The sequence below is a fragment of the Hylobates moloch genome, unplaced genomic scaffold, assembly GCF_009828535.3.
Source record: "Hylobates moloch isolate HMO894 unplaced genomic scaffold, HMol_V3 SCAFFOLD_17, whole genome shotgun sequence".
Lineage (NCBI taxonomy): Eukaryota > Metazoa > Chordata > Mammalia > Primates > Hylobatidae > Hylobates > Hylobates moloch.
In genome coordinates, this window is record NW_026652292.1 from 37,072,955 (window position 1) to 37,100,475 (window position 27,521).

The 27,521-nt window shown below is 38.1% G+C and overlaps 2 protein-coding genes and 1 long non-coding RNA gene across 6 annotated transcripts in view; 1 reads left to right on the forward strand and 2 right to left on the reverse strand.

The window, feature by feature from the left end:
- TTC33 (tetratricopeptide repeat domain 33) overlaps positions 1 to 10,296 on the reverse strand; it is a 42,780-nt gene extending 32,484 nt beyond the window's left edge. The window contains exons 1-2 of one of the 3 annotated variants that reach the window (XM_032135201.2): positions 10,132 to 10,296; positions 857 to 1,078 (exon numbers count right to left, since the gene is read on the reverse strand). In XM_032135201.2, the coding sequence (XP_031991092.1) occupies positions 857 to 1,077 (221 nt within the window). In that variant the 5' untranslated portion in view covers position 1,078; positions 10,132 to 10,296. Of the gene's footprint in view, positions 1 to 856; positions 1,079 to 9,753; positions 9,861 to 10,055; positions 10,078 to 10,131 lie in introns of those variants that run through there. The other 2 variants (XM_058430088.1, XM_058430087.1) reach the window with 2 other exon arrangements.
- LOC131381629 (uncharacterized) overlaps positions 10,227 to 27,521 on the forward strand; it is a 35,239-nt gene continuing 17,944 nt past the window's right edge. The window contains exons 1-2 of the long non-coding RNA XR_009210506.1: positions 10,227 to 10,478; positions 17,051 to 17,100. This is a non-coding gene — a long non-coding RNA (uncharacterized LOC131381629). The remainder of the gene's footprint in view (positions 10,479 to 17,050; positions 17,101 to 27,521) is intronic.
- Positions 16,951 to 27,521, reverse strand: part of PRKAA1 (protein kinase AMP-activated catalytic subunit alpha 1) — a 36,196-nt gene continuing 25,625 nt past the window's right edge. The window contains exons 4-9 of one of the 2 annotated variants that reach the window (XM_032135202.2): positions 25,953 to 26,097; positions 23,645 to 23,732; positions 21,688 to 21,912; positions 18,963 to 19,449; positions 18,725 to 18,851; positions 16,951 to 17,230 (exon numbers count right to left, since the gene is read on the reverse strand). In XM_032135202.2, the coding sequence (XP_031991093.1) occupies positions 16,986 to 17,230; positions 18,725 to 18,851; positions 18,963 to 19,449; positions 21,688 to 21,912; positions 23,645 to 23,732; positions 25,953 to 26,097 (1,317 nt within the window). In that variant the 3' untranslated portion in view covers positions 16,951 to 16,985. Of the gene's footprint in view, positions 17,231 to 18,724; positions 18,852 to 18,962; positions 19,450 to 21,687; positions 21,913 to 22,663; positions 23,167 to 23,644; positions 23,733 to 25,952; positions 26,098 to 27,521 lie in introns of those variants that run through there. The other variant, XM_032135204.2, reaches the window with a different exon arrangement.

Below are 27,521 nucleotides of genomic sequence, written 5' to 3' on the forward strand. Positions count from 1 at the left end.
TTTAATACAGATCTGAAATTTTTTCAAAATAAAAAAGGCCTTTTCCACCATAGATTATAGAGATACCATTCTATATTTTCTTCTATTAATTACATAGTTTTACCTTTCACAAATTTTTAATCCCTCCAGGGTCCATCTTTGTGCATGGTATTAGATACAGATACACTTTTATTTTCCTCTATGTAGTAATCCAGTTTTCTCAACAGAATCTACTAAAAAATTTGTCTTTTCCCCACTGACTAATGAAAAATGATTTTTGGTTCTTCTTAAAAATCTAAGCAGAAAAAGGAGAAAAGGAATAAAAAAGTAAGAAAAAGCGGAAAGGAAAAAAGAAAAAAAATGGGTGCATATAGGAACAACTTAGCTAAGGAAGGGCTAAAAATAAATGAAGCTATTATCAAATTCCTGTACAGCAAGTCATATTTACTCAAGTATATAAGAAGTAAATGGCAAAGAATAACTAAGTACCTATTTTTTTAATGTATGTGCCCTCAAAGCTATTCAGGAAAATGCCTAATTTACCTGATACATAATGTCATAAGCAGAAAGTTTCCAGTGATAAGACCACCTTTTACTGACCAATCACTTGAATTACATTTTACTTAGCATTTACTCTTCTTTAGGCACAACAAAAATGATGGCAAAGCAGGGACATAATTAGCATCCTGAAAACTATTTTACAAACTTTCATTTTTCAGGTGACTTTGAAACACCTTATTTCTTTGATTAATTTCGCACCTAGAATAGATTTTAAAAACATGAATTTATCAAATTCATAACTCTTCATCCCATTACTGACAGTGAGCTAGAAAATGTAAGCTGTTCTCCATTAAAAAAAAAAACTTTAAATATGTACCTTTTATTTTCAGCCAAACTGGCTCCTTCGTCCTTCAGCTGTTTACTTTTCTCAGCACAGCCTTCAAGAAGAATTTCTTTCCTACGTTTAATGGCATGAAGCCAGTTCCCTTCATCGTTGTCAACTACATCCTTCTCATCAGCAGCTTCAGCTTCAAACTGCTGGGAAGTGACCTTTGAGACCTTCTCACCAATTTTCCTCTTCCACCCAAAGGAAGCCATTCTGGAAAATTACAAAGAAAGAGCTTTAAAATTCAAAGTTGGTCTTTTTTTTTTTTTTTTTTTTTTTTTTTTTGAGATGGAGCCTCACTCTTGTTGCCCAGGCTAGAGTACAATGGCACGACCTCGGCTCACCGTAACCTCTGCCTCCCGGGTTTAAGTGATTCTCCTGCCTCAGCCGCCCGAGTAGCTGGGATTATACGCATGCACCACCCACGCCGGCTAATGTTTGTATTTTTACTAGAGACGGGGTTTCTCCATGTTGGTCAGGCTGGTCTCGAACTCCCGACCTCAGGTGATCTGCCCACCTCGGTCTCCCAAAGTGCTGGGATTAAAAGCATGAGCCACCACGCCCGGCCCAAAACTTGGTGGTTTATGGAAGTATTCCAACCAATAGGTAAAGAGGAAATAACAGGATTAGACTATCACCATTTTTCAACCCTAATTAGTGGCTGTAGGCAATAATCATCAATGGCCACTAACATCACTAAGAAAGACAACTGGACATCACACACCTCCTGATGGAAGCAGCATGCCACTCATGAAGTAAGTGCTCCTACAAAAATTAACCCTGAGTCAGACCAGGCCTCTACCATTTTATAAGAAACACGGGATAAAGTGAAGCATGCTCAATAACACATCAGAGATGCAGATAGCAAAAAACAGAAACTAAAGGAAAATAAAGCTGGTTTCTTCAAGAAATAAACTGCCAGGAAAGAAAGAAGAGAAAGAACGGAGGTAACTCCTAAATTAAGAGAGACTTAAGAGACATACTAACCAACATAACGTGTGGATCTTGTTTCACTCCTGATTCAGAAAAGCCAATGAGAAGAAAACTTTTTTTTTGAGACAAAGTTTCGTTCTTGTTGCCCAAGCAGGAATGCAATGGCGCAATCTCGGCTCACTGCAACCTCTGCCTCCAAGGTTCAAGCAATTCTCCTGCCTCAGCCTCCCGAGTAGCTGGGATTGTAGGCAGGCGCCACCACACTTGGGTAATTTTTTGTATTTTTAGTAGAAACGGGATTTCACCATGTTAGCCAGGCTGGTCTCAAACTCCTGACCTTAGGAGATCTGCCACCTCGGCCTCCCAAAGTTCTGGGATTACAGGCGCGAGCCACTGCACCCAGCCAGAAGGAAACATTTATGAAATAGGAGTAATGGGAACACCGATTTGATATTTGATGATATTAAGAAATTACTGGTTTTTTTTTTTTTTTTTTTTTTTGAGATGGAGTTTTGCTCATTTCCCCAGCTGGAGTGCAATGGCACGACCTTGGCTCATTGCAACCTCTGCCTCCCAGGTTCAAGCGATTCTCCTGCCTCAGCCTCCCGAGCAGCTGGGATTACAGGCATGCGTCACCATGCCTGGCTAATTTTGTATTTTTAGTAGAGACGGAGTTTTGCTATGTTGGTGAGGCTGGTCTTGAACTCCTGACCTCAGGTGATCCACCCACCTCAGCCTCCCAAATTGCTGTGATTACAGGTGTGAGCCACCGCACCTGGCAAATTATGGCAATTCTTTTGTGTGATAATGGTATTGTAATTATGCTTACAAAAGGAACCCTTAGCTTTTAGAAATATAAACTGAAATATTTCATATGAAATTATAAGACATCTAGGAATTGTTTTAAAGTAATCAGTGGAGGTTGGGAGTGCAATGGAAGAGAAAATATACACGAAATTAAATTGCTTTTAATTGATAACTAATGAAGTTGAATGATGAGTACACAGTGTTCATTGTACTTTTTCCTTTCATATGTGTTAAAATTTTCCATAATAAAAAGGTTTTAAAAGATTCAAACTTGGTAAATGACTTAACTCACAAAATTATTGGGTAAATTTTAAAATAACAGATGCTGGCTGGGCACGGTGGCTCACGTCTGTAATCCCAGCACTTTGGGAGGCCAAGGCCAGTGGATCATTTGAGGTCAGGAGTTTGAGACCAGCCTGGCCAAACCCCATCTCTACTAAAAATACAAAAATTAGCCAGGCGTGGTGGTACATGCCTGTAATCCCAGCTACTCAGGAGGCTGAGGCAGGAGAATTGCTTGAACCCGGGAGGCGGAGGTTGCAGTGAGCCTGGGCAACAGAGCAAAACTCCATCTCAAAAAATAAATAAATAAATAACAGATGCTGAACTTTTTGGTAAATCTGCAATGATATACAAATGTAAGAAATAAAGAGAGGATAAATGATAAAACAAAGTTAACGGAAATCCTGAAATAATTCAACAAATATTTATTTAGAGAAGAGATTAACTGAGGGATCCAAAAATTTACTAGTTGTATAGATGGTCTTCAAGATACTGAGAAACACTGGGAACTGTATATAAATTGCACAAAATTCTTTATATCTGTGTACCTTTTGGAGAACAGTGTTTAAGCTTTCATTCCATTCTTAAAGGAGTCTATAACCACAAGGAGATTTTGATCAAATGATCAACTAGAGAAACAGAGAAAAAAAGTGATGAACCAAAAAACGTAAAGAAAAGAAAAGCAACGAATCAGAGGCTTTATGAAACTACCAAAGAATGGGCATTGTGGGAGTATGGGAGGGACAGAAATGAAATACTGCATAAGTTCGAGCAAGTTTCAAGGTCTTCATTACTGATACACATGGCTGAAGTGATGTATAAGTACAGGCCTATCTCAGAGTTGTTGCACGGTCAGTTCCAGACCACTGCAATAAAGTAAATAATACCAAAAAGTGGGTCACACAAATGCTTTGGTCTCCCTAAGCATATAAAAGTTACGTTTACACTATACTATAGTCTATTAAGTGTTATAGCATCATATCTTTAAAAATGTGCATGCCTTGCTAGGTGCAGTGGCTCACACCTGTAATCCCAGCACTCTGGGAGGCTGAGGTGGGCAGATCATGAGGTCAGGAGTTTGAGACCAGCCTGAACAACATGGTGAAACCCCGTCTCTACTAAAAATACAAAAATTATCCGGGCGTGGTGGCATGCGCCTGTAATCCTAGCTACTCGGGAGGCTGAGGCAGGAGAATCGCTTGAACTCGGGAGGCAGAGGTTGCAGTGAGCCGAGATTGCACCACTGCATTCCAGCCTGAGTGACAGAGCAAAACTCTGTCTCAAAAAAAAAAAAAAAAAAGTACATGCCTTAATTTAAAAATATTTTATTGCTAAGAAATGCCAATGATCATCTGAACCTTCAACAAGTCTAATCTTTTTACTGATGGAGAGTTTTTCCTCAATGTTGATGGCTGCTGACTGATCAGGGTGGTGGTTACTAAACGCTCGTGGCTGTGACAATTTTTTAAAATATGACAACAGTGGTCAGGCATGTTGGCTCACGCCTGTAATCCTAGCACTTTGTGAGGCTAAGGCAGGTAGAGGGCTTGAGCCCAGGAGTTTGAGACCAGCAAAACCTCCTCTCTACAAAAAATTTTAAAAAACTATCCAGGCGTAGTGGTACACATCTGTGGTCCCACCTACTCAGGAGACTGAGGCGGGAGGATCACCTGAGCCCAGGAGTTTAAGGCTGCAGTGAGCCATGATCATACCACTGAACTCCACCCTGGCATCCTGGGCGACAGGGTAAGACTTTGTCTCCAAAAAAAAAAAAAAAAAAAACACGACAACAATGAAGTTATTTGGTAGCATTTTACCCACAGTAGAATTTCTTTCAAAATTAGAGTCGATACTGTTAAACCCTGCCACTGCTTTATCAACTAAGTTTATATAATGTACTCTAAATCCTTTGTTGTCATTTCAACCATCTTCACCAGGAGTAGATTCCATCTCAAGAAACCACTTTCTTTGCTCATCCCTAAGAAGCAACACCTCATCCTTTCAAATTGTATCATGAGATTGCAGGAATTCAGTCACATCTTCAGGCTCCACTTCTAATTTGAGTTATCTTACTATTTCCACCACATCTGCAGTTATTTCCTCCACTGAAGTCTTGAACCCCTCAAAGTTATCCATGAAGGTTGTAATCAATTTCTTCCAAATTCCTGTTAATGTTGATATTTTGACCACCTCCCATGAATCACAAATATTCTTAATGGTTATCTATAATTAGAATCCTTTCCAGAAAGTTTTCAATTGACTTTGCCCAAATGAATCAGAAGAATCACTATCTATGGCAGCTATAGCCTTACAAAATGTATTTCTTAAATAGTAAGACTTGAAAGTGAAAATTGCTCCTTGATCCATGGGCTGAGGAAAAGATGCTGTGTTAACAGGCATGAAAACAACATTAATCTTGTATATCTCCATCAGAACTCTTGGATGACAGGGTGCACTGTCAATGAGCAGTAATATTGTGAAAGGAATCTTTTCTTCATGAGCAGGTCTCAACAGTGGGCTTAAAATATTCAGTAAACCATGCTGTAAACAGATGTGCCATCATCCAGGCTTTGTTGTTCCATTTATAGAATACAGGCAAAGTACATTTAGCATAATTCTCAAGGGCAATAGGATTTTGAGAATGGTAAATAGACATTGACTTCAATTTAAAGGTCCCAGTTACATTAGCCCTCACAAAGGAGTGAGCCTGTCTTCTGATGCTTTAAAGCCAAGCATTGACTTCTCTGCAGCTATGAAAGTCCTGGAGAGTATCTTCTTCCAATAGAAACCTGTGTCATCTACACTGAAAATCTTGTGACCACGCGCAGTGGCTCACACCTGTAATCTCAGCACTTTGGGGGGCCAAGGCAGGAGGATCACAAGGTCAAGAGATAGAGACCACCCTGGCCAACATGGTGAAGCCCTGTCTCTATTAAAAATACAAAAATCAGCTGGACATGGTGGCGCATGCCTGTAGTCCCAGCTACTCAGGAGGCTGAGGCAGGAGAATTGCTTGAACCCAGGAGGTGGAGGTTGCAGTGAGCCAAGATCACGCCATTGCACTCCAGCCTGGGCAAGAGAGCGAGACTCCGTCTCAAAAGAAAAAAAAAAAAAAAAGAAAATCTCATTTAGTGTAGCAAGTTCATCAATTATCTTAGCTAGATCTTTTCTGGATAACATCAGCATTTGCTGCTTTACTTTGCACTTTCATGTTATGAAAATGGCTTCTTAAACCTCACAAACAAACCTCCAGTAGTTTCAAACATTGGCAGTTTCTTCACCTCTCTCAGCATTCACAGAATTGAAGAGAGTTAGAAACTTGCTCTAAATTAGGCTCCTGCTTAAGGGAATATTGTGGCTGATTTGATCTATCTAGACGATTCAAAGCTTCTCCATATTAGCAATAAAGCTGTTTTTGCTTTCTTATCATTTGTGTGTTTACTGAAGTAGCACTTTCAATTTCATTGAAGAACTTTTCCTTTGTATTCACCACTTGGCTGTTTGGTGCAAGAGGCCTAGCTTTCAGCCTGTATTGGCTTTCGACAGGTCTTTCTAAAATCATTTCCAGCTTTTGATTTAAAATGAGAGATGTGTAACTCTTCCTTTCACTTGGACACTTAGAGGGCATTGTAGGATTAACTGGCCTAATTTCAATATTGCTGTGTCTCAGGAAATAGGGAGACCCAAGGAGAAGAAGAGAGATGGGAATAGCTAGTTGGTGGTACAGCATTCAAAACACACATTTATTGATTAAGTTCATATGGTCATGGTTCATGGCACCCCAAAACGATTACAATTGTTAACACCAAATATCGATTACAGATCACCATAACAGATACAGTAATAATTTAAAAGTCTGAAATATTTCAAGAATTACCAAAATGAGGCCGGGCGCGGTGGCTCACGCCTGTAATCCCAGCACTTTGGGAGGCCGAGGCGGGCAGATCACCTGAGGTCAGGAGTTCGAGACCAGCCTCAAACCCTCGTCTCTACTAAAAATACAAAATTAGCCGGGCGTGGTAGTGCATGCCTGTAATTCCAGCTACTCTGGAGGCTGAGGCAGGAGAATTGCCTGAACCCGGGAGGCGGAGGTTGCAGTGAGCCAAGATCGCGCCATTGCACTCTAGCCTGGGCAACAAGAGCGAAACTCTGTCTCAAAAAAAAAAAAAAAAAAAAAAAGAATTACCAAAATGTAGCACAGAGACATTAACTGCACACATGCTATTGGACAAATAGCACGAAAAGACTTGCTGGACACAGGGTTACCGTGCACTTGCAATGTGCAAAAACACAGTATCTATGAAGTGCAATAAAGTGAAGCACAATAAAATGATCCCTGTAATTACTAGAAGAAAGGTGAGAAAAAAAGTGAGGGTGGCTGTGAGGTCATTCACATGATAAGACCTATGGTAATGGCAGAATTTGGAGGGGTAAGAAAATTGTGAGTCGTATATCTGAGTTCTTAATGAATATGACAGAGTGCCAATAAATCACAGCAATCAAGAAATATACAGGCTGGGCTGGGCGCAGTGGCTCACACCTGTAATCCCAGCACTTTGGGAGGCAGAGGCGGGCGGATCACCTGAGGTCAGGAGTTCAAGACAAGCCTGTCCAACATGGTGAAACCCCATCTCTACTAAAAATACAAAAAGTAGCCGGGCATGGTGGCGCATGCCTGTAATCCCAGCTACTCGGGAGGCTAAGGCAGGAGAATCGCTGGAACTTGGGAGGTAGAAGTTGCAGTGAGCCGAGATTGCACCGTTGCACTCCAGCCTGGGCAACATGAGCAAAACTCCATCTCAAAAAAAAAGAAAGAAAGAAATATACAGGCTGATATAGGTGAACCACAAGCTTTCCACAGGAACTGAGATTTTTTTTAAAATCTGGAGGACTAATGGATTATAAACTATGCTGGGGAATAAGGACAATGCAAACTCTCTCCCCAGGCCGATCATAATATAGGAGAATGAGTTTCCCATGTTTGAAAATGACTATAAGTATCGTAGGAGAAGATGGCTGAAAACGGAAGTGTGGATACTATGGAATGGAAGTTAAAAGGCACACAGTGAGGACAACCTGAGAAAATACAGATCATTAGAAAAGACTCACAAGATATCAGTGTAAGACAAGATAAAAAGAAGTCTTGTATTTATGATTATCCCTAATGGTAACAAGAATGATGGCCACGTTTTCCGGTTTCAAGATTCCAAATGAAACTTTCTTTATTCATAAGGTGAGGCAACAGGCACTGTGGGAACCCTACCAATACTAATGGAAACCTAGTGTGTTTACTGGAGGTAAATTACAATAAAAATCATTGATCAAAAGAAAAAAAAGTAAAAAAAAATCATTGATCAGATCGGTAGATTATATGAGGGGCTGTGATAGGGTGGGAAGGAAAGGAAAGTGAGAAACAGATCCACACATTTTTTAAAATTAATAGGCCATTCAGACTCCGATTACCCTCCCCATCTTCCAACCCAAACCACTGTTATAAATGCTGGGGACAAGTATAAGTTAAGGCCCAAGGTGGTGGTTCTCAACCATATGTGAAAAAACCACGCCACTGTTGCCTCAGGTGTGTGAGCCATCTCCTCCATAGACCCCTTGAGACCTTCTAGAGATCAGAGGCTGCAGAGGTCAGGACAGACTGAGGTTATGAGAGTGTGGGAGGCCTGATGCCACTAGCAATCGACAAGTTGAACCTGAAAGAGGCAGACAAAAATACATTCCTCTCAGACAAAAAGAGGAGTTAATATTGAGTGAAACATACAGGCAAGTTCAGGGATGGAGGGAAAGGAAAATGAGGAATTTCATGCCCCAAGCTTCACATTTCTCCAGCAAACAGCGGCTAGTCATCTGCTCAAAGTAAAAGGAAAATAACAGATCTGAGTTCTTGAGAAAAAGGGAAAAGATCTAAAATAGTCACTGTGGAGATAAGGAAAAGCAACAAAGGAAAAATAGAGATACCAAACAGTAGTATCAAGGGCCCACTACGGTGTAAAAGCATGAATCTGTTATAAAGGCCATTAGCAAAGTTTTATATTTTCTTGAAAAGTGTCTGGAAACAACAGAGTACAGTCAATTTCAATACACGATATGTGCTACAAGAGAGTAAACAAAGGATGCCATGACATCAGAGAAGGGACACACTTGAGGCTTTCTGGAGGACTTAAGCTTTGAAGAAAATTTAGCCAGGCTTAAAAAGGTATGTGAATCCTAGAACATGCAAAGCACTTTCTGCATTGGAAAATTTAACACTCCCGGTTATTTCAGATATCTTAAGCCGTACGAGTTTATTGTTCCTCTATGACTATCTGAACATGAAATTAAAACTTCTTATGAAGGAGGCTTTCCTGAGTCTAGTTAGAAGCACGAGGCGCCAACATCCTAGACTTAACATTTTTTTACCAGAGTAAGAAACCATGAGAGTAAACCACAATCACACCGCTTTCATGTTAAACTCGTGAAACCAGACAAATTCAACCTTTTATACAGGATTATATTTCAGGAATGGCATAACGATTCTAAATAACGACGCTGTATTCTAAATTCCTGTACTGTTAAAATGATCCCTATAGTAGGCGCTCAATAACTGTTGACGGCTTGACATTTACCCAGCCTCCAGAGAGGGCTTGTCTTGAGTGTGTCTGAGAATGCAGCACCCAAAGGGAAAAACCACTACATGAACAAGATCAGGAAATCACAACAGCATCCTTCTGGGTAAACGGAGGTATTCGGAGGTGAGGAATCCAAGAAACGATTTACCCAAAAACGCCACCGCAAGAGAAAAACGAGTATTAGTGACTTTCCCTTCATCGGTCAACAATAATAAAAATGCTCAGAAAGGCTGCCCCGGACGTCACCTGCGCGTTTACGGACCGCCCCGGGCCGCAGACACCTCTCCAGCGGGGGCGGCCGGCTTGGTCCCGCCCGTCCCACCGCGCAGGGAAGGTTGCGGCCGCGCAGCTCGGCGAAGGTGCCACGGCGGGCCCGACCCCCAGACTCGCTTGTCCCTGGAGACCAACCCTAGCGACCAGGCTCTGCCGGATCCCGTCGGGTTTCAACTCCCATTCCGAAGGTCCTTTCTCCCCTAATCACAGCACCCACTCGCCTCTTTTTCCTCCTCTTCCTCAGCTTCCACCGCCGACCGGGCAGCCCCAGTTACCTGATAACGGTTCCCAAGGCCCCGTGTTTACATTCTTTCCCACTGGAAGCAGAAATTATCACGCCCAAATTCCTACCTGCCTGCCCTGGATCCCTGGTTTCCTAAGAAACGGGTTTGGCCCACCCCTGGGCGTTCGAACAGTCCAGAGAAGCGGGCAAAGGAAAGACGACTCAGTCTTTCCCCTCCGCCAATCCCTTCTCCGGGAACACAAATCCCAGAAGTCACCGCGGCCGCCCCCAATGCATGACCTTCTGGGATTTGTAGTAGTCAGGGCCACGCGGCTGGGCGCGCCCTCTAGCAGCAGCCCTGAGTGACCGCAGCGCACGAGCGCGGGAAAATGAGGCTGCGCGGGCTGAAGAGCGCACCGAGAGGAGCCTCCCCCGCCGTACTGCGCAGCGTGGCGTCCCGTCAGTGGGGAACAAGGTGAGGGGAAAACTATTTTACGGGATTCAAAGGATTAGGATATGCTCCTGCCCGGAGGGGTTTACAGCCTAGCTGATGAGGTCGGCCAGACGCAGAGAACAGAGGCAGAACTCAGTTATAAAGGGCTCGAGGCGGCCGGGCGGGGAGGCTAGTCAGGGAGGCTCGAGGCTGAACTGCAGGCTTCACGTGAAAGTGACAAGTGAGTTGGACCCAGAAGGCAGAATTACGGCCTGAACGTAGCTGTGCATCACGTCTTGAAAATAAACGAGCACATGTAACAAAGGTAATCAAGATTGTTAATTTATCCAACTCTCCTGCCCAAAAGAAGACTAATTTGGAATTCATACTTTCTCAGCCTCAGCACCATTAACATCTCAAACTGGATAATGCTTTGTTGGGGGACGGGGTGTCCTGTGCATTGTAGGGTGCTTAGCAGCATCTCTGGTCTCTGTCCACGGGATGTCACCACCAGTCAATTGTGACAGCCAATGGTTTCCCCAGACAGTGAAATTTCCCCTGTAAGAAAAACCATCCCTTCCACCCTGCCCCGTTGAGAACCACTGATGTCGACCAGCGATTGTCCTGAGGGTCACCGACACCCTTTCAAAGCCAAAATTATTTTCATACTAATATGAAGACGTGATTTGCCCTTTGCACAATGCTGACGTTTGCACTGATGGTGGAAAAGCAATGGTAGGTCAAGGTGCCGGCACGTCCACAGGAATTACAGTAATGACACCCAACCGTACTGGAGCTCTTCACCACCACACGCTCACAGTAAGAACAATGGGCTGGGTGCGGTGATTCACGCCTGTAATCTTAGCTCTTTGGGAGGTCAGAAGTTCGAGACCAGCCTGGCCAACATGGCGAAACCCCGTCTCTACCAAAAACACAAAAACTAGCCAGGCCTGGCGGCGCGCACCCGAATCCCAACTACTCGGGAGGCTGGGGTGGGAGGATCCCTTGAGCCTGGGAGGTCGAGGCTGCAGTGAGCCAAGGTCATGCCACTGCATTCCAGCGTGGATGATAGAGTGAGGCCTGGTCTCAAAAACAAACAAACAAAAAATGGAAAAATGGATGCTGTCACCAGAGAATATCCCCGAGGAAGTTGTAAAAGTTACTTTATTATAACCACCCCGACACTTAATATTCTTTGTAAAAACTTGGAAGTCCTCACAAAGTACTTCCGCTGCATATTGAAGTATGATGTATCAAAGAAGAGCTATTGTGAGATGGCATTATAAACTGAAGTAAATACTTTTTTTTCCTGGAACACAAAGATATTTACTAAGATGAGTGACAAACCGGTTATTCAGACTTGGGTATTTGACAAACCTTTCTTGAAAATGAACAAAGGGAATCTGTAACTTCAAGAAAAACAAGGAAAGGGAAAGAGGAAGGGGAAAGGAAAGGAAAAAAAGAGAGAAATAGAGAGGGAGGGAGGAAAGAAAAAAATCGAGTTTGTTGTCAATGATAAAATTCAAGATTTTAGGCAAAAAAATATGATTTTGGAAAAATGGTATTCACCATAATGATCTTGGCAGCTTCCCAGTATCTCCAGAATTTTCTGATATAAGTGATGATCAGTTGTGACTTTTATTTACATTGTTTGCTTAAATACATCAATATTTGTGCAGGCTGCATAAGTGAACCAGTAGTATTTGAAAACAATCAATGCATGACTGCGGTAGCCAGCCTCCAAGATGGCATTCACTCCTGGCATTCACATCCTTATGCAATGCCTTCCTACATTGTACCAGGGTTGGTCTGTGTTACCTACAGAAGAGGGCAGAAGTGACCGTTTATCACTTCTGATATTAATTATAAAAGACACTAAGGTGGTGGCAATGTTTCTTAATCTGCCTAGAAGTTTACATGGTCATGTTTCCTGTGTACCTGAAACACTGAAAATTCGTAAGATTCATAAGATTTATCTTATGGTCACATTCATAGTGTCATTAGTTCATAGCAGCCATAAGAAGGAATAGAGTTTGCAGAGTGAGTAAATGGTACTTGAAGCTGTGCCCCCTGCCTAGGGGTCTTTGCTAAATCTCTCAAGTAACCTAACCCTGATCTCCTCTACTGTGTTTAAGGGTAGCTCCCACTAAGTTTTTATGCTTCACCCACCACTTCTCTACTAACTCTGACTGGTCTACGATCTTGATTCACCTAACATATTTAATACATGTCTTATGCTGTCTTTTTAAGACAACATGATCATGTTCCAAAATCCTTTAAATTTATCATAATTTATTGGCATTTACAGTAAATAGAACAGTTTATTTACAATAAATAAGATTTCAAAATTTCTGATTTTTCAAACAAGAATTTCTTGGACAATTCTTGTACAGCCAAGGTAAATACCTACAGCAATTTATACATTCCCTAAAAAAACCTTATATACTATTCATAACACTCTTTAGCAGTTTTCTTTTGTTGTTTTAAAGATAAGTGTGTCAACAATCTAGCACAAGCCCCTGCCTGATCATGCCATATGGATACAATATTTAATATTAATTGAATTCTAACAGTAGTAGGATTCTAACCAAATCAACTGTTAGCAACTGATAAATGGTAGTTGCTTTGGCTTTTATTGTATCTATCATGTTTTGTTCAAGTGGTTGGTTTTTAGATGAAATCAAGACTCATGTAGTCGAGATAAAAATCACAATGTTTGAAAACTTAAATGTGGTCAGGCACTATTATATTTCTAGGTACTTTTTTTGTTGTTGTTTTGGTGGGGTTTTTTTGAGACAGAGTCTTGCTCTGTTGCCCAGACTGGTAGTGCAGTGGCATGATCTCGGCTCATTGCAACCTCCACCTCCCAGGTTCAAGCGATTCTCGTGCCTCAGCCTCCGGAGTAGGTGGGACTACAGGCGCCCACCACCACACCCAGCCAATTTTTGTGTTTTTAGTAGAGACGGGGTTTCACCATGTTGGCCAGGCTGGTCTTGAACTCCTGACCTCAGGTGATCCACCCACCTCGGCCTCCCAGAGGGCTAGGATTACAGGTGTGAGCCACTGCACCTGGTCGGTACATTGTTAAAAAGAAAGGTGCACAGATACTTAGCTTTTTTTTTTTTCCATTGAGTTTTCCCAGAGGTTAAAAAACATTAGTACATTGTAACAGATGATAAATGGAGTTTTTCTTTATTATATCATATTTCTAAATCAAGGAAGTTGAAATTATATACTTAAATATACTCTGGTCAAAATATACATGAACCACAAATATTAACTTCTGTCTACCAACAATTTACAGTTACGTTGTATGTGGAATTTCATTCTTGTCAGAACTCACAATGGAAATAAAATTTCTATTATGGGTGGGAAGATGAGGGAAAGAATTAAGGGGAAAAAATTTGGACAGCACACACTTTTCTTTCATTCCAAAGGTGCCAGTCAAAACACAGATGCATGGAGTTCCACATCTAGCCCCAGGCTACCAAGCATTAATTCAATGTGAATGGTGTCACTACAACATCAAAAAGAGCAGTGCTAGGCAGAGAATTTTGTATAAAATCATCTAAAACTCTGAAAAACTACAAAAGCACCTCAAGAAAAAAATTAGGTAAAAGCAATGGAGTTTATTTCAGTGAAATTATTTTAAATTAGATATGATATATTAAGCTCCCATATGCCCCAACCTGGTAAAAAAGTTCCTCTCAGTGAGAAATCAATTATTTTAATGGCAAAATTTTTACATTTCAGTAAAATCTGTTATATTTAAAACTATGTATACAGTACATTTCTGGCAAAAAACCTTATACATCTTTCGGTTGTCAAGACAAAGTAAAAATATGGTTGCATAAAGTCACAAAAAATATAAATTGCTGAAAAGATAATAAAAAAAGATTAAAAATCATTTGCATTGCCTCCCTTACCTCTTCAATATTAGTAACAATTTGCAAACAACAAAAAAATTGTGAAAATTCCGTTGCAACCTTGACACACTTAACCAAAGGTTGTCATTTCAAATATCCTAGCTTAAAAAAGAATTTACTGCAATTGTCTGTGCATTTGTCATACTATTTATAGAAGTGCAATATTTAAATATTTTCAAAATAAAACGCAGTAACTAAAATGAATCACAATAACTTATAAGAGAAGCAAAGTTTACAAAATTAACAATTTTTAGAAGGTCCTATTTAACTGGTTCCTCCTTTTCTTCCCCCCTACCCACAACAGCTTATATAGTGCCATTACTTAATTCTATATACAAATTTGTAACTTTAAAAATACAGTCTTCTGTTAACATCAGGAACATTATGCTGCATTTAGAGACCCTAAGTAAAATTAGAATCCCCTAAAGAGAGGGCCACATAACAAGTAAATACAGTTTTGAACTCATATTTAAATGGAACTTCTATTATTTGTACAGCTTTCAAATTAGAAGTTGAATAGAACAAGCCCTGGACAAAAAGCAGCAAGATTTTTCTTTTGAATTCAGTGCAAGATTCTAGAAGTGCTTTAGTCAAATCTACTAGAGTCACCATTTATGCAAGCTATCATGACATTTGAGTTCATTATCATCTGGTTACATAAGTGCTCACTGGATTTGCCAAAAATAATCCTAAAATATGATTCTTAAAATAGAAAAAATATAGCTCTGTTGCAATGGGAAAATGATTAATACAAAAAAATCAATTTCTTTAAGTTAACATAGGCAAATATATAAATGATACAATATTATCATATGCGATACCAATTTTATCTGAGGTGACTAAATCTTCATTTACATCTATTGTGTGATGCAATTATTAATGACAAAAAGAAAATATCAATGTAAATCAGAAATCTTAGGAAAATCCAATATCTTTAAAAAGTAATTTAAGCCCAAAACAAATGTGACCACGTATTAATAGAATTGATTTGTTCCATATTTTATCAAAATAATAATAATGTTATATCCAACTAAAGAGTTATAACCAAGTGTCATATGTAAACTTTAATTGGATCCTAGCTTGAAATAATCAGCTATAAATTTGGAGTTAACTTCAGAAATTTAAATATGGCTTGATTAGATGATATTGGGGAATTATTACTTTTACAACGGTATTACGGATTTTTAGGAGAATGTCATTATCTGTAGGAGATACTTGAAGTATTTTCACGGTGTTAAGTATGTCTGTAACATCCAAATGGTTCAGGGGGGAAAAAGCATATATACATACACACACAAACACATATATGCATAACTAGCTGTATCTATACATATATAGGTATAGAGAAAACAAATGACAAAACATTAACAACTGCTGAATCTAAATGGTAGATATACATGTGCTTACCGAACAGTTTTTCAATTTTTCTGTTTTTAAAAATGTTCGTGATAAAATTTGGGGGGGAAGTCATATCAGAGCACTTAAAGTTTGTAAGAGATAGTTTTCTATGCACTGAATCAATTTAAAAGATACATAATCAAATAACTAGCAATGTTTGCATATACTCAGTAATGACTGACATGAGCCAGAGGAATTTGTGAAATTGGCAAAAATAATATGATTTATTTACAGTATATGCAACTCAGCTCTTGTAACAAAAAGAACATTTTGTGTACAGAATATCGTGGGAATATTTTAAGATTAAAATTAGTGCTAGAGTATCTGAATATATAAATTCTGTGTTTTTGGACTTATAAAGCTAAAATGAAATTTAAATTAGGTCTGATATCTGATATGACTTACCATACACTACACTTAAAAGGGGGATATGGAGGCCGGGTGCAGTGGCTCACGCCTGAAATCCCACCACTTTGGGAAGCTGAGGTGGTGGATCACACGCGGTCAGGAGTTTGAGACCAGCCTGGCCAACATAGTGAAACCCCATCTCTACTAAAAATATGAAAAATTAGCCGGGTGTGGTGGCACGCGCCTGTAGTTCCAGCTACTCAGGAAGCTGAGGCGGGAGAATCACTTGAACCCGGGAGGAAGAGGTTGCAGTGAGCTGAGACCATGCCATTGCACTCCAGCCTGGGTGACAGACTGAGACTGTCTCAAAAAAACAAAGAGGGAGGGATATGGAAGAAGTTATCCAGACTGTTACTACTGCTGGAAGATACTAGCTATTTAAGAAGTTAAGGAGCCCAGAAAACAAAACCACCTATAAAGGTCTTGAGAATTCTAGGCAAATATTTATTGAATAAATTTATGAAGCAAATATATAACATGTAATAATATATGAAGGCCTTTATGTAAATTAATATTTTCAAAGCCCTGTGTACACTAAATATAAAATAGCCAAAAATCAAGTAAGCCTGAGAGACCTATAATTCACTGTGTATATTATGCTATATACATACTGCACAATGAACAACAAAATGATCTTAATTCATTTCTGCATATTAGGCTTTTAACTATAAATCATGTTCCAATCCCTGTGCAAATTGCATTCCAAAACGCCAGCCCTCGGTTATAATTATGTATAACTTGATTACAAATGGAAGCATTTGGCTGTGACTTATTATGCATGCTTATTGCTGCAAAAGAAATAAGCAAAGTTTTCTGTTTATTGTGCAAGAATTTTAATTAGATTTGCACACATCTCAAAAAATTCTATTGTGTGACTTCCAGGTCTTGGAGTTAGGTCAACAGGAGAAGAGTCAAGTGAGGTCACAGATGAGGTAAGAGAAACTTCTGAGGATTTTCCTTGAGCCTCAGCATCTGAATCACTCCTTTGGCAAGATCGATAGTTGCTAACTGATCCCGATCTCTGTGGAGTAGCAGTCCCTGATTTGGCTTCTGTAATTTCATCTGGGTAAAAAGAATTTCAATTTATTATAGTCTATGACCTTCTCCCAAAAATTTTTGTAACAGTATTGAATTTGCTTCTTTAAGTGGGGCTGCTGGCCAGCTATCAAGAGCACGTTTATTCTAAATACCTTCTAAAATAGTCAATGAGCCTGTATTAAACTATTCACCTTTTTTACATACAGTATGTATTCTCAAGATAGCTAATCAAAGTTGGGTACAGTATAGCTACTCATCAGTTGCAATCCAACGTTAAGAGCCCAGTAAACCAACAATCTAGGGATTAATAAATATTATTCTATAGCAATAAAAAGTAATCCCTCTATATTAAAGTCATGGAATCAATGCACTTAAAATTTGGAAGGTATACTGGAAACCATCTCATCCAACCCCTCACTTTATTGATAAGAAAACAAACCCAGAGAAGTGATTTGCCCAAGGTAACAAGTGAACAAAAAGGTAAGTCTAGAACCCAACTCTCCTAACTCTCAGCTCAGTGCTTTTTACTTTCCACTTTCCCTTCATATTTCATTTAGTATTTCATAAAAGAGCAATAATTCCAATGAATAAAAATCGAAGAAAAACTAAGGTTGGGAACACAATACAAAAACAAAAATGGGCATTCAATTGGTATACCCCAGTACTAGTAAATCTAAGGTTGCAAATTTGATCCAAATACAAGAAAAATAAAACTCATTCCGTATTTCAGACCGCATTAGTATATGTTAGCAGATACATACTATATGGACCTAAAGATAACCAGACAAACTGGTTTGGCCAACATATCATGGCTCAAACCTGTGTCTTTCTGATACTATGTGTGTACTATCTTTGAATTTATAAAGAAGAAAAAAATTCAAAGGTGAACCTCATCTAATAATTCTATGCAACCTTCCATAAGGAAAGGTGATACTATATATATATATATTTTAATATTTTGTAAAGACAGAGTCTCAGTATGTTGCTAAGGCTGGTCTCAAATACCTGGGCTCAAGCGATCCTCCCACCTCAGCCTCCCAAAGTGCTGGGCTGTTTACAGGCTTAAGCCACCACACCTACGCTCAACAGTGTAGCTTAATGCAATTGAATTGGCCAATGAAGAACTGCCATAACTTCATTCTTAACTGAAAACTTATTTAATAATAAATAAAAGCTTACAGAAGAGTCAATATTTATTTCTAAATAAAGCATTGTCTCTTATCAAAATGAACTACACCAAAAAAACAAATGCAGCAGAAAACTATCACCTTAGGATCAGACTACACCTGGCTTTAAGGATTTTACAAGATGATAATCTTAAAAGGACAATATGCTATAAGATTACAAGAATAATAAGATTCATAAATGTTAATATTGCAAAGGCACAAGAAGTCACATTTTTTATTCCTTTCCAGTTGAATTACTAGGAACAAGTCAAGAAGCCTCAAAAGAATCAAAGAGTAAAATATCAAGTTAGTAACAAGGTCTAATCTATGCTGTTTTGTGTGATGTACATACCATCAATACTACGGAAATCCAGTAGATAAGTTCTACTATCCACTTGGTATAACTGTAGACTCATTTTGGAGTAAGTGCTTGTCACAGGATTCTTCCTTCGTACACGCAAATAATATGGGTTTACAACCTAGCACATGGTATAACAAAAACCAAGTCAAAAGTAATTCTTCTATAAAACATTTTATAGACTATGGGTTTACCAAATATGCTAATAATCAAAATGTTCTTTCTTTCTTACCTTCCATTCATAATCCAATTGTTTAATTGCTCTACATACTTCTGCCATAATATCATTTGGTCGACTTTGACTTCTAATTCCTAAATGCCATTTTGCTTTCCTTACACCTTGGTGTTTGGATTTCTGTGGATTTAATTCATCAAGGGTATGGCGTGCCCTTGGTGTTTCAGCAACCAAGAATGGTACTCTTTCAGGATGGGGCCGAGTCAGGTGATGATCATCAAGAAAAGAATCAGGTGGGCTTGTCGCCAAATAGAAATCTTTGGCTTCATTCATTATTCTCCTGTTATCTATTATGAGATGGTAGGCAACTGCCAAAGGATCCTGGTGATTTCTGTTATAAAGACAGCTGAGAACTTCCTCTTCTGAGCACTCAAACTTTTCACATACTTCTTTTAAGGCTTCATCGTCAATCATGGTTGAACTATATGATGGATCCTCAGGAAAGAGATATTTTGGAAGGTCCTGTTTAAACCATTCATGTTCCCTGAGAGAAAAATGGCAGGATCAGGAGAAGGACTTTGAATAGAGCTGAGACTGAAAGTAACAGTTTAAGGAATTTAGAATATGACCTAATTTATATTTATATTCATACTGTATTATTGTCACCTTTTGCACTGAAATTTTCCTCTTCTAGCTCGCACTTCATTGTGTATGTCGAGGGAAATGCTCCAATCTCCCTCCAGTTTTAAGAGGGAGAATGTATTGATACAGCAATGGGGGAAAAAAGTTATGGGACAAATGACAATGACAAACAATGAAAAGAACAGCTTATTTCCAGCTTAGAAAGAGAACATATTAGGTAGCTTCATTATAATACTCTTTTGATATAATGTTAAGTGAAAATAATATAACAACAAGAAAAATAGTAGACAACTATTGAGTACTTACTATGTGCTAAGTTTATGCTAAACACTTCATATACACTATCTCCCCTCATCATCGAAACAATTATATGAAGATAATATCTCTTTGTTTTAAATGAAGGAACTGAGGTTAAAAAAAAAAAAAAACATCAAGGAACATGCTCAAGGTCACAAAGACAGTTAAGTGACAGAACCAGGATTACAACCCAGTTCTGTGTGACTGGAAAGGCCATGCCCTGAATGATTTCCTATTCTAATTCCCTAACTTCACATATTTAAGAATATGTTTGACCTGAACTATGTCACTTTGCTAAAACTAAATAAAATCCAGAGAGGGAAAAAAAAAAAAAAAAAAAGAACAATGGTTATCTTCTGGGTCATGGGATTAAAGATAATTTTCTATTCTCTATTGTTGTTGGTGTTTTTCTAAGTCTTTTCAATTGTCATGTATTACATTTTAATTGGAAGAAAATAGGTAAAATACAAGCAAAAACATTTCTTACCTAGATATCTTAAAATATAAATTTTAGAGAATGATTTGTCCTTTCCCTTTGGTGATAAAATCATGCCCTGCCATTCATGGTCTCTTTTTTAGCTAGTCTAAAACATGTGTAGTAAGTGGAAAGTAATCAAGCTTCAAGTTCCACATATAATCTTTCCTTCTTCTTCATTATACTAATGCTTTCGTATTTACTATTCCCAGATCTATATCTGATTTCTTCCTTCCTTCTCAGATAAATGTGCAGTCTAGCCATTAGAAGACCAAAAGAGACCAAAATTTCCATAGGAGGAAAAAAAAAAAGAAACAAAGCTTGCAATAAAATTGTTTAAGTCTTCATCAGAAATGGCTCACCCAAATTTGAGAAGAAAATGTGTCATCATCATTTTTGTCTAATTTATACTATTAGGTTGAACCAGATGAAACTGGTAATACTGACTTTTACCTACAAAACAGGAATTTTGCATGTAATTCAATGTATACTACCAGGAAAAACATGTCAACTAAATCTCATTACTTGGGATTTAAAAAAGAGAAAAAAATACATTAATTCATGAGATAAGAAATCAAACAGCAACCCACAAATTTACTACTGAAAAGTATTAATTCTAACGCCAGGCATACTGGCTCACACCTGTAATCCCCACACTGGGAGGGAAAGGCACAAGGATCACTTGAGGCCAGGAGTTCAAGACCAGCCTGGGCAAAAATAGCAAGACCCTGTCACTACAAACAAAAACAAAAAACAAAACAATAACAACAAAAAACAGCCAGGGATGATGGTGGATGCCTGTAGTCTCAACTACTAGGGAGGCTAAAGTGGGAGGATTACTTGACCCAGGAGTTACCGGCTACAGTGAGCTATGATCACACTACTGCACTCCAGGCTGGGTGACAGAGCAAGACCTTGTCTCAAAAAAAATAAATAAATAAAAATAAAAGATATACATACATATGGGGCCTCGCTATGTTACCCAGGCTGGTCTCAAACTCCTGAGCTCACATGATCCTCTTTCCTCAGCCTCCCAAAGTGCTGGAATTACAGGTGTGAGCCACAGCACCAGTTTTTCATTAGCTTTTTTGTTAATTTAAAAAGTAATATGATGTTCACTGTAAAAACTTCAAAACAAAGATGTGTAAGTAAAAAGTGAAAGCCCTCCCTCTTACTAATCTTACTTCCCTAAGGTAACCAGTTTACTATGTATTTCTGATAACAAAATAAAATAAATGTGTCTATACACTCTATTTTTTCACATAAAAACAGGATTACACTGTATATTCTGTTCTGCAACTTTTTTTTTTCACATAACTTTTATCATGGATACTATTAGATCTGATAACTTCCAAACTGCTTTATTACCTGATATCTTTGATTGTGGCCCTCTTCATGGGATCCACCTGCAGCATATGTTTCAAAAGGCTAATCACAGAAGGATTTAAATATTGAGGGGTATAGAAGATCCCATCACATATCTTCTTAAAAAGAGTTGGCACATGGTCATCATCAAATGGAAGGGTTCCACATAATAAAGCATAGAGAATAACCCCACTGCTCCATATGTCTACCTCTGGGCCTGCATACAATCTGTAACAGGAAATAACCCAATTGGATTAAAGAATCATTTTAACCTAAGAATCAGTTAATCAAAAACTTCAAATATGGATATTTCATAAAGAATTCATAAGCAGAATATGGTTTTTATAGCCACTACTACATGTTACACATAACGTTAATTCCATCAGTATTATCTTTGAAAACAAACGTCAAGAAGTTTTGTAAATTACACACCATGGCTAAAATTCTGTTCTACTATTTACTATGGCCCTGATGGGATCTAACAATAGGGCCAAATCTTGAACAAACATATCACTATTCAATTTAAAACCATTGGTTTTTGTTACAGAGGAGAGATTAAGTGACATTTCATCAACTGAGAATGTTCTTTAGTAATGGACTCTGATCCCACAATCCCAATAAAACAAGACCCCTTACACCAAGGTGAGAGGATCCTGAGGCTGTGAAAGAAAGCCAGGCAAATTGGTTCACAGAGTTTTTAAATCCCATCTGCAGTGCACTGTAGTCAAGTGCCTTAACTAGCTGCAGACTAGTTAGATCACCCATTCAAAGTCTGGATTCAGGAAAAGGATTTCTTTAAATTTATGTACTGCTGAACTGATCGATAAATATTATTTTGAAAGTAAAAGTTCTCATACACCAAGAGCTTGAAGAAAGACTTTATCCAAACTAGAAAAATTAAATTTCAGTAATAGCCCATTGCATATATGCACAGTTATAACATTTCTTTTTATTTATTTAAATAACACTTTCCACAGTCTCCATGTCCTGAATTGTTTTATTCCTAAAAGAATTAAGACAGACAACACAATTTTTTAAAAAAATTTTTAAATAATTTTTGACATTAAGTTAATATTAAAAAAAAAGATGAAACTTGACAAATCTAAAATTAGGTATTCCTGCCTTACAGCCGTATTTTTACACAAATCTCATTTCTTTGAGCAGTCTAGGCCAACAAGCTTATAAAAACGGAAAGAAAATACTACAGTATTTCTGCATTGAGTTAATCAAGATGCAAAACATTCACACAAATAAGCATGGTTTGGGTGAAAAGTTATTAAAAGTTCATTATAAAAACTAGCAAACTTCAGCTTCTGTTTTCAATTTCAGTAGTATAGTGAAGGACAAAGAGTTACTCTTAAAAATATTAAATTCTCCTGTTTTCCAAACTATTCAAAAAGTGACACTGTACAAATATCTTCATGTTCTCAATGCTGGTAGTTAGTAAATTGAGAGGTTAAAATTCTTATAATATTGCAGTCTCTAAAAGGTTTAAAGAACAAAGATTCAACATAAATGAAGTCTAAAGATTACTTCAGCCCAATTCCCCAAGACGTTTTATCATGAAACATAAAGGTACTACAAAATGCCATCTATGTAAAAAATTAAAGCTACACATTACATGTTTAATTTTTCCTCTAAGTAAATAGTAATCCTTTTCTAACTACTAGATATTTCTGTATTATTCAAGTTTCCAGTGTCTTACCTACTTTTTAAACACCCTAGTTTTAAATTTCCCATTTCTTCCACCTGGGAAAAAAATTAATGTACTCTCTTCTAACAACTTTAATATAATGTTGACTTGTAGTCCTTAACCCTCATTCACGTATAAATGTGGTTAAGAATAAGGCTTATATTTCTTTCCTTTCATTAGAATTAAATATGACACTACAGACTAACAAAATCTAGGAGAAAAAGACAATTTCAAATGTATCGAGGGCGGCAGGGTATCAAATACTACCTTCCTGAAATTACTTCTGGTGCAGCATAGTTGGGTGAGCCACAACTTGTTCTTAAAAATTCACCATCTGACATCATGTTTGAAAGACCTGAAAGTGCACAAAATCAGCTACTCAAAAGATTTCCCAAAGACAAAAATTAAAATCCCATTAAACAATAAAATCGAGTTTGCATTAAAATGATAAATCATCATTTTGTTATTTGCTTCAACAAAATCCTATGGTCTATTGTAGCCAAATATTCTGCCATTATGCCCTAAAATGTGTAATCTATTTCAACATTTAAAGTTAGTGCACTGTTAGAGTTTAATGCAAATATATTAAGCTGTTGGTTATTTTGCTTATTAGAAAAAACTTGGCATGTTTAAGTTTTATTAGTACAGAAATTACTAGGGAAAATAATCTATAACAGAAGAATAGAAGGATTAAAATTCAAAGTTCCTATTAAGCCTGTTCTGATTCTTTAAAAACAACAACAACAAAAAAAAACAGTAATTTTGAATTTCAAAGTTCCCTCATAGTTTTACTCCAAAAAGAAACTGTTGCTCCCTCAGAAATGCACCCTATAAAAATAATCAACTGAGGAATAAGAAATTCAAATAATTTAGCCAATTACTATTTAAAAAAAAAAAAAAAAAACACCAAAACCACCAGCTCAGGTTTGGTTGGCATTTTCCAGTTAATCTCTGAACATTTAAATATAGTTATAGATATAGATATATCTATCAAAACTGAGGAAAATTTTTATAAGAATGTTCTCTGGGCCAGACATGGTGGCTCACGCCTGTAATCCCAGCACTTTGGGAGGCCAAGACAGGCGGATCACTTCGGCTCAGGAGTTCGAGTCCGGCCTGGCCAACATAGTGATTCCCCATCTCTACCAAAAATACAAAAAAACATAGCTGCGCATGGTGGCCCGCATCTGTGGTCCCAGCTACTTGGGAGGCCAAGGTGGGAGAATTACTTGAGCCTGGAAGGCAGAGGTTGCAGTGAGCCGAGATCGTACCACTGCACTCCAGCCTGGGTGACAGAGTGAAACTCTGTCTCAAAACAAAAAAACAAACAAAAAAAAAGTTATCTGATTTGAACTAAAACCAACCTAAAGAAAAGAACTGAAGAGATTCCTTTTTCTCTTAGGTTTAGTAAGGTCAATGGCAATTTATATAGGAAATACAGAAAAAATAATTTTTTTTTTTTTTTGAGACCGTGTCTCATTCTGTCACCCAGGCCGGACAGGCGATCTCAACTCACTACAACCTCCACCTCCTGGGTTCCAGCAATTCTCCTGCCTCAGCCTCCAGGGTAGCAGGGACTATAGGTGTACACCACCATGCCCGGCTAATTTTGTATTTTTAGTAGAGATGGGGTTTCACCATGTTGGCCAGGCTGGTCTTGAACTCCTGACCTCAGGTGATCCACCCGCCTTGGCCTCCCAAAATGCTGGGATTACAGGCATAAGCCACCACGCCCAGCCAAAATAAATTCATTTTTGACAATCAAAATGTTCTTTAAACAAATTATAATTTACTATCAGTTAAAACATTTTAAAATAATTTTTAAATAAATTTTTTTAATTAAAAAATTGTTTTAAATAATTTTAAATAATTAAATTCACATAGTTCACTTCTGGCTTTCAAAGTTTTAAATAATTCCATCCCACTCACTTTCCTTCTCCATATTTGATTCTTTTGAACATACTGGAAATAAAGCTGCTACCTTCTCTTTCACAAATAATACTCTTTTCAAATAGTCTCTCTAATGCTACCAACTTAAGTTGTTTAAAATTTAATTTTAAAGATATTTAAAGAGCCAGGTGCAGTGGTGCACACCTGTAATCCCAATACTTTGGGAGGCTGTGGCAGGAGGATCACTTGAGGCCAGGAGTTCAAGAGCAGCCTGGACAACATAGTGAGAACCCGTCTCCACAAAAAGACAAAACTTAGCCTGGCATGGTAGTGCATGCCTGCAGTCCCAGCTACTCAGGTGGCTGAGGCAGGAGGGTCACCTGGCCCAATAGTTTGGGGATGCAGTGAGCTATGATCACGTCACTGCCCTCCAGCCTGGGCAACAAAGCGAAACCCTGCCTCTATAAAATAATAGTAATAGTAATAAAGACATTTAAAGCTAAGAAAAGATGATTTCTTAGCTTTTCTCCTTTTTGTATGTTCACAGACAAAACAGAATACTTTGATATACTCAGTCTATTACTTTATGTAATCTTTTACAGTTATCTGAAGAATTCTACATAGGTTCATTGAAACTATAAGAACATTAGAAATGAATGTTAAGAAACTATAAAATTATCCTTACCAAAATCAGCTATCTTTGCATTCATGTGTGCATCAAGCAGCACATTTTCAGGTTTCAAATCTCTATGGACCACCATATGCCTGTGACAATAATCCACACCAGAAAGGATCTGTTGGAACAGACGTCGACTTTCTTTTTCATCCAGCTAAGAAAAGTAGAGAGGCTTTTTAAAGGTGTGTCTTTCAAAGTAAATTGTCCTATCTATAATTCTCCAACCTATAAAATTGTCAAAAAACATGAAAATCTTCCGAATGAACTTCACTTATAAGATACTTTTGACATGAGGAGGAGATACCTTCAGCACAAAACAGAAATGCTAAGATGGTCTTGGAACCCAAATCAGTAACTCAAGTTTCTAATATTATCATTTGCATATGACTACATTGTAACAGCTTGCCTTCCTCTATATCTCATGAGTTATTTCAAATAATTTCAATATCTACTTGAAATTTGGCATATTTCCTTTTATAAGCTGGAAATGTTTAATCTTTCATTCTTTTAACAAATATTTACTGAATACCTTCAACGTGCTATACATTGCTTTAGACACTCATTACACAGCAATGAATAAAACAAAGACCCTAATCTAGTTGATGAAAATAGACTAATAAATATAGTCTGAAGGAGTGACACTGTTTTGAAGAAAAATAAAGCAAAATATGGGTGCAGTGAGTGATAGTGGGGTGGGGGATACTATTTTAGACCATGAGGAAGTAATATTTAAGCGCTATTCATAAACCAGCAAGCAACTATGTTGCTGTATGTCCTAAAATAGAAGACATTTTAACAAGAAACACCTTAATTCATTTAATAAAATATCATAGCATTTTATCTTTAATATGCTTGCTAAAAAAAAATCTTATGTAGCAACTACATTTTTGTTTTTGTTTGGTTTTTTTTGGGGGGGGGGGTTTAAATTTATCTATATTTTGAGACCCAGTCTCGTTCTTTCATCCAGGCTGGAGTGCAGTGGTGCCATCACAGCTCACTGCAGCCTCGGCTTCCCTGGGCTCCAGCAATCCTCCCATCCCAGCCTCCTAAGTAGTTGGGACCACAGGCACATGCCACCACGCCCACTAATTTTTGTATTTCTGATAGAGACAGGACTTTGCCATGTTTGCCCAGACTGGTCTCGAACTCCTGAGCTCAGGCAATCTACCGCCTCAGCATCCCAAAGTGCTGAGATTACAGGCATGTGCCACTGCATGCGGCCTGAAGTATTTTTTTTAAACTTCTCTATGTATCCATATATTCTTATCACTTTTTTCAACATAAGTGACAACCATTACTTGGACATGCGTGCTCCCAAGAAGTCATATTTAATAAATAAGCAATTAATCCTCTAGGCGAAGGACTCCAATATGCAATTCTCTAACATAGGTCACAAATTAGCATTCTAAAACCAGACATACACCTTAAAGGGCATGGATAATCTGGGAGAAAATACAAATCAGTAATTTATTTTGAAAGAAGAAACTATTATAAGATACTGTTCCTCTAGAAAAATACTAATCCTTTAGCATTCTAATACTTTTATTTCTAGATTTGTAGGTTCATGGGGAAAAAAAA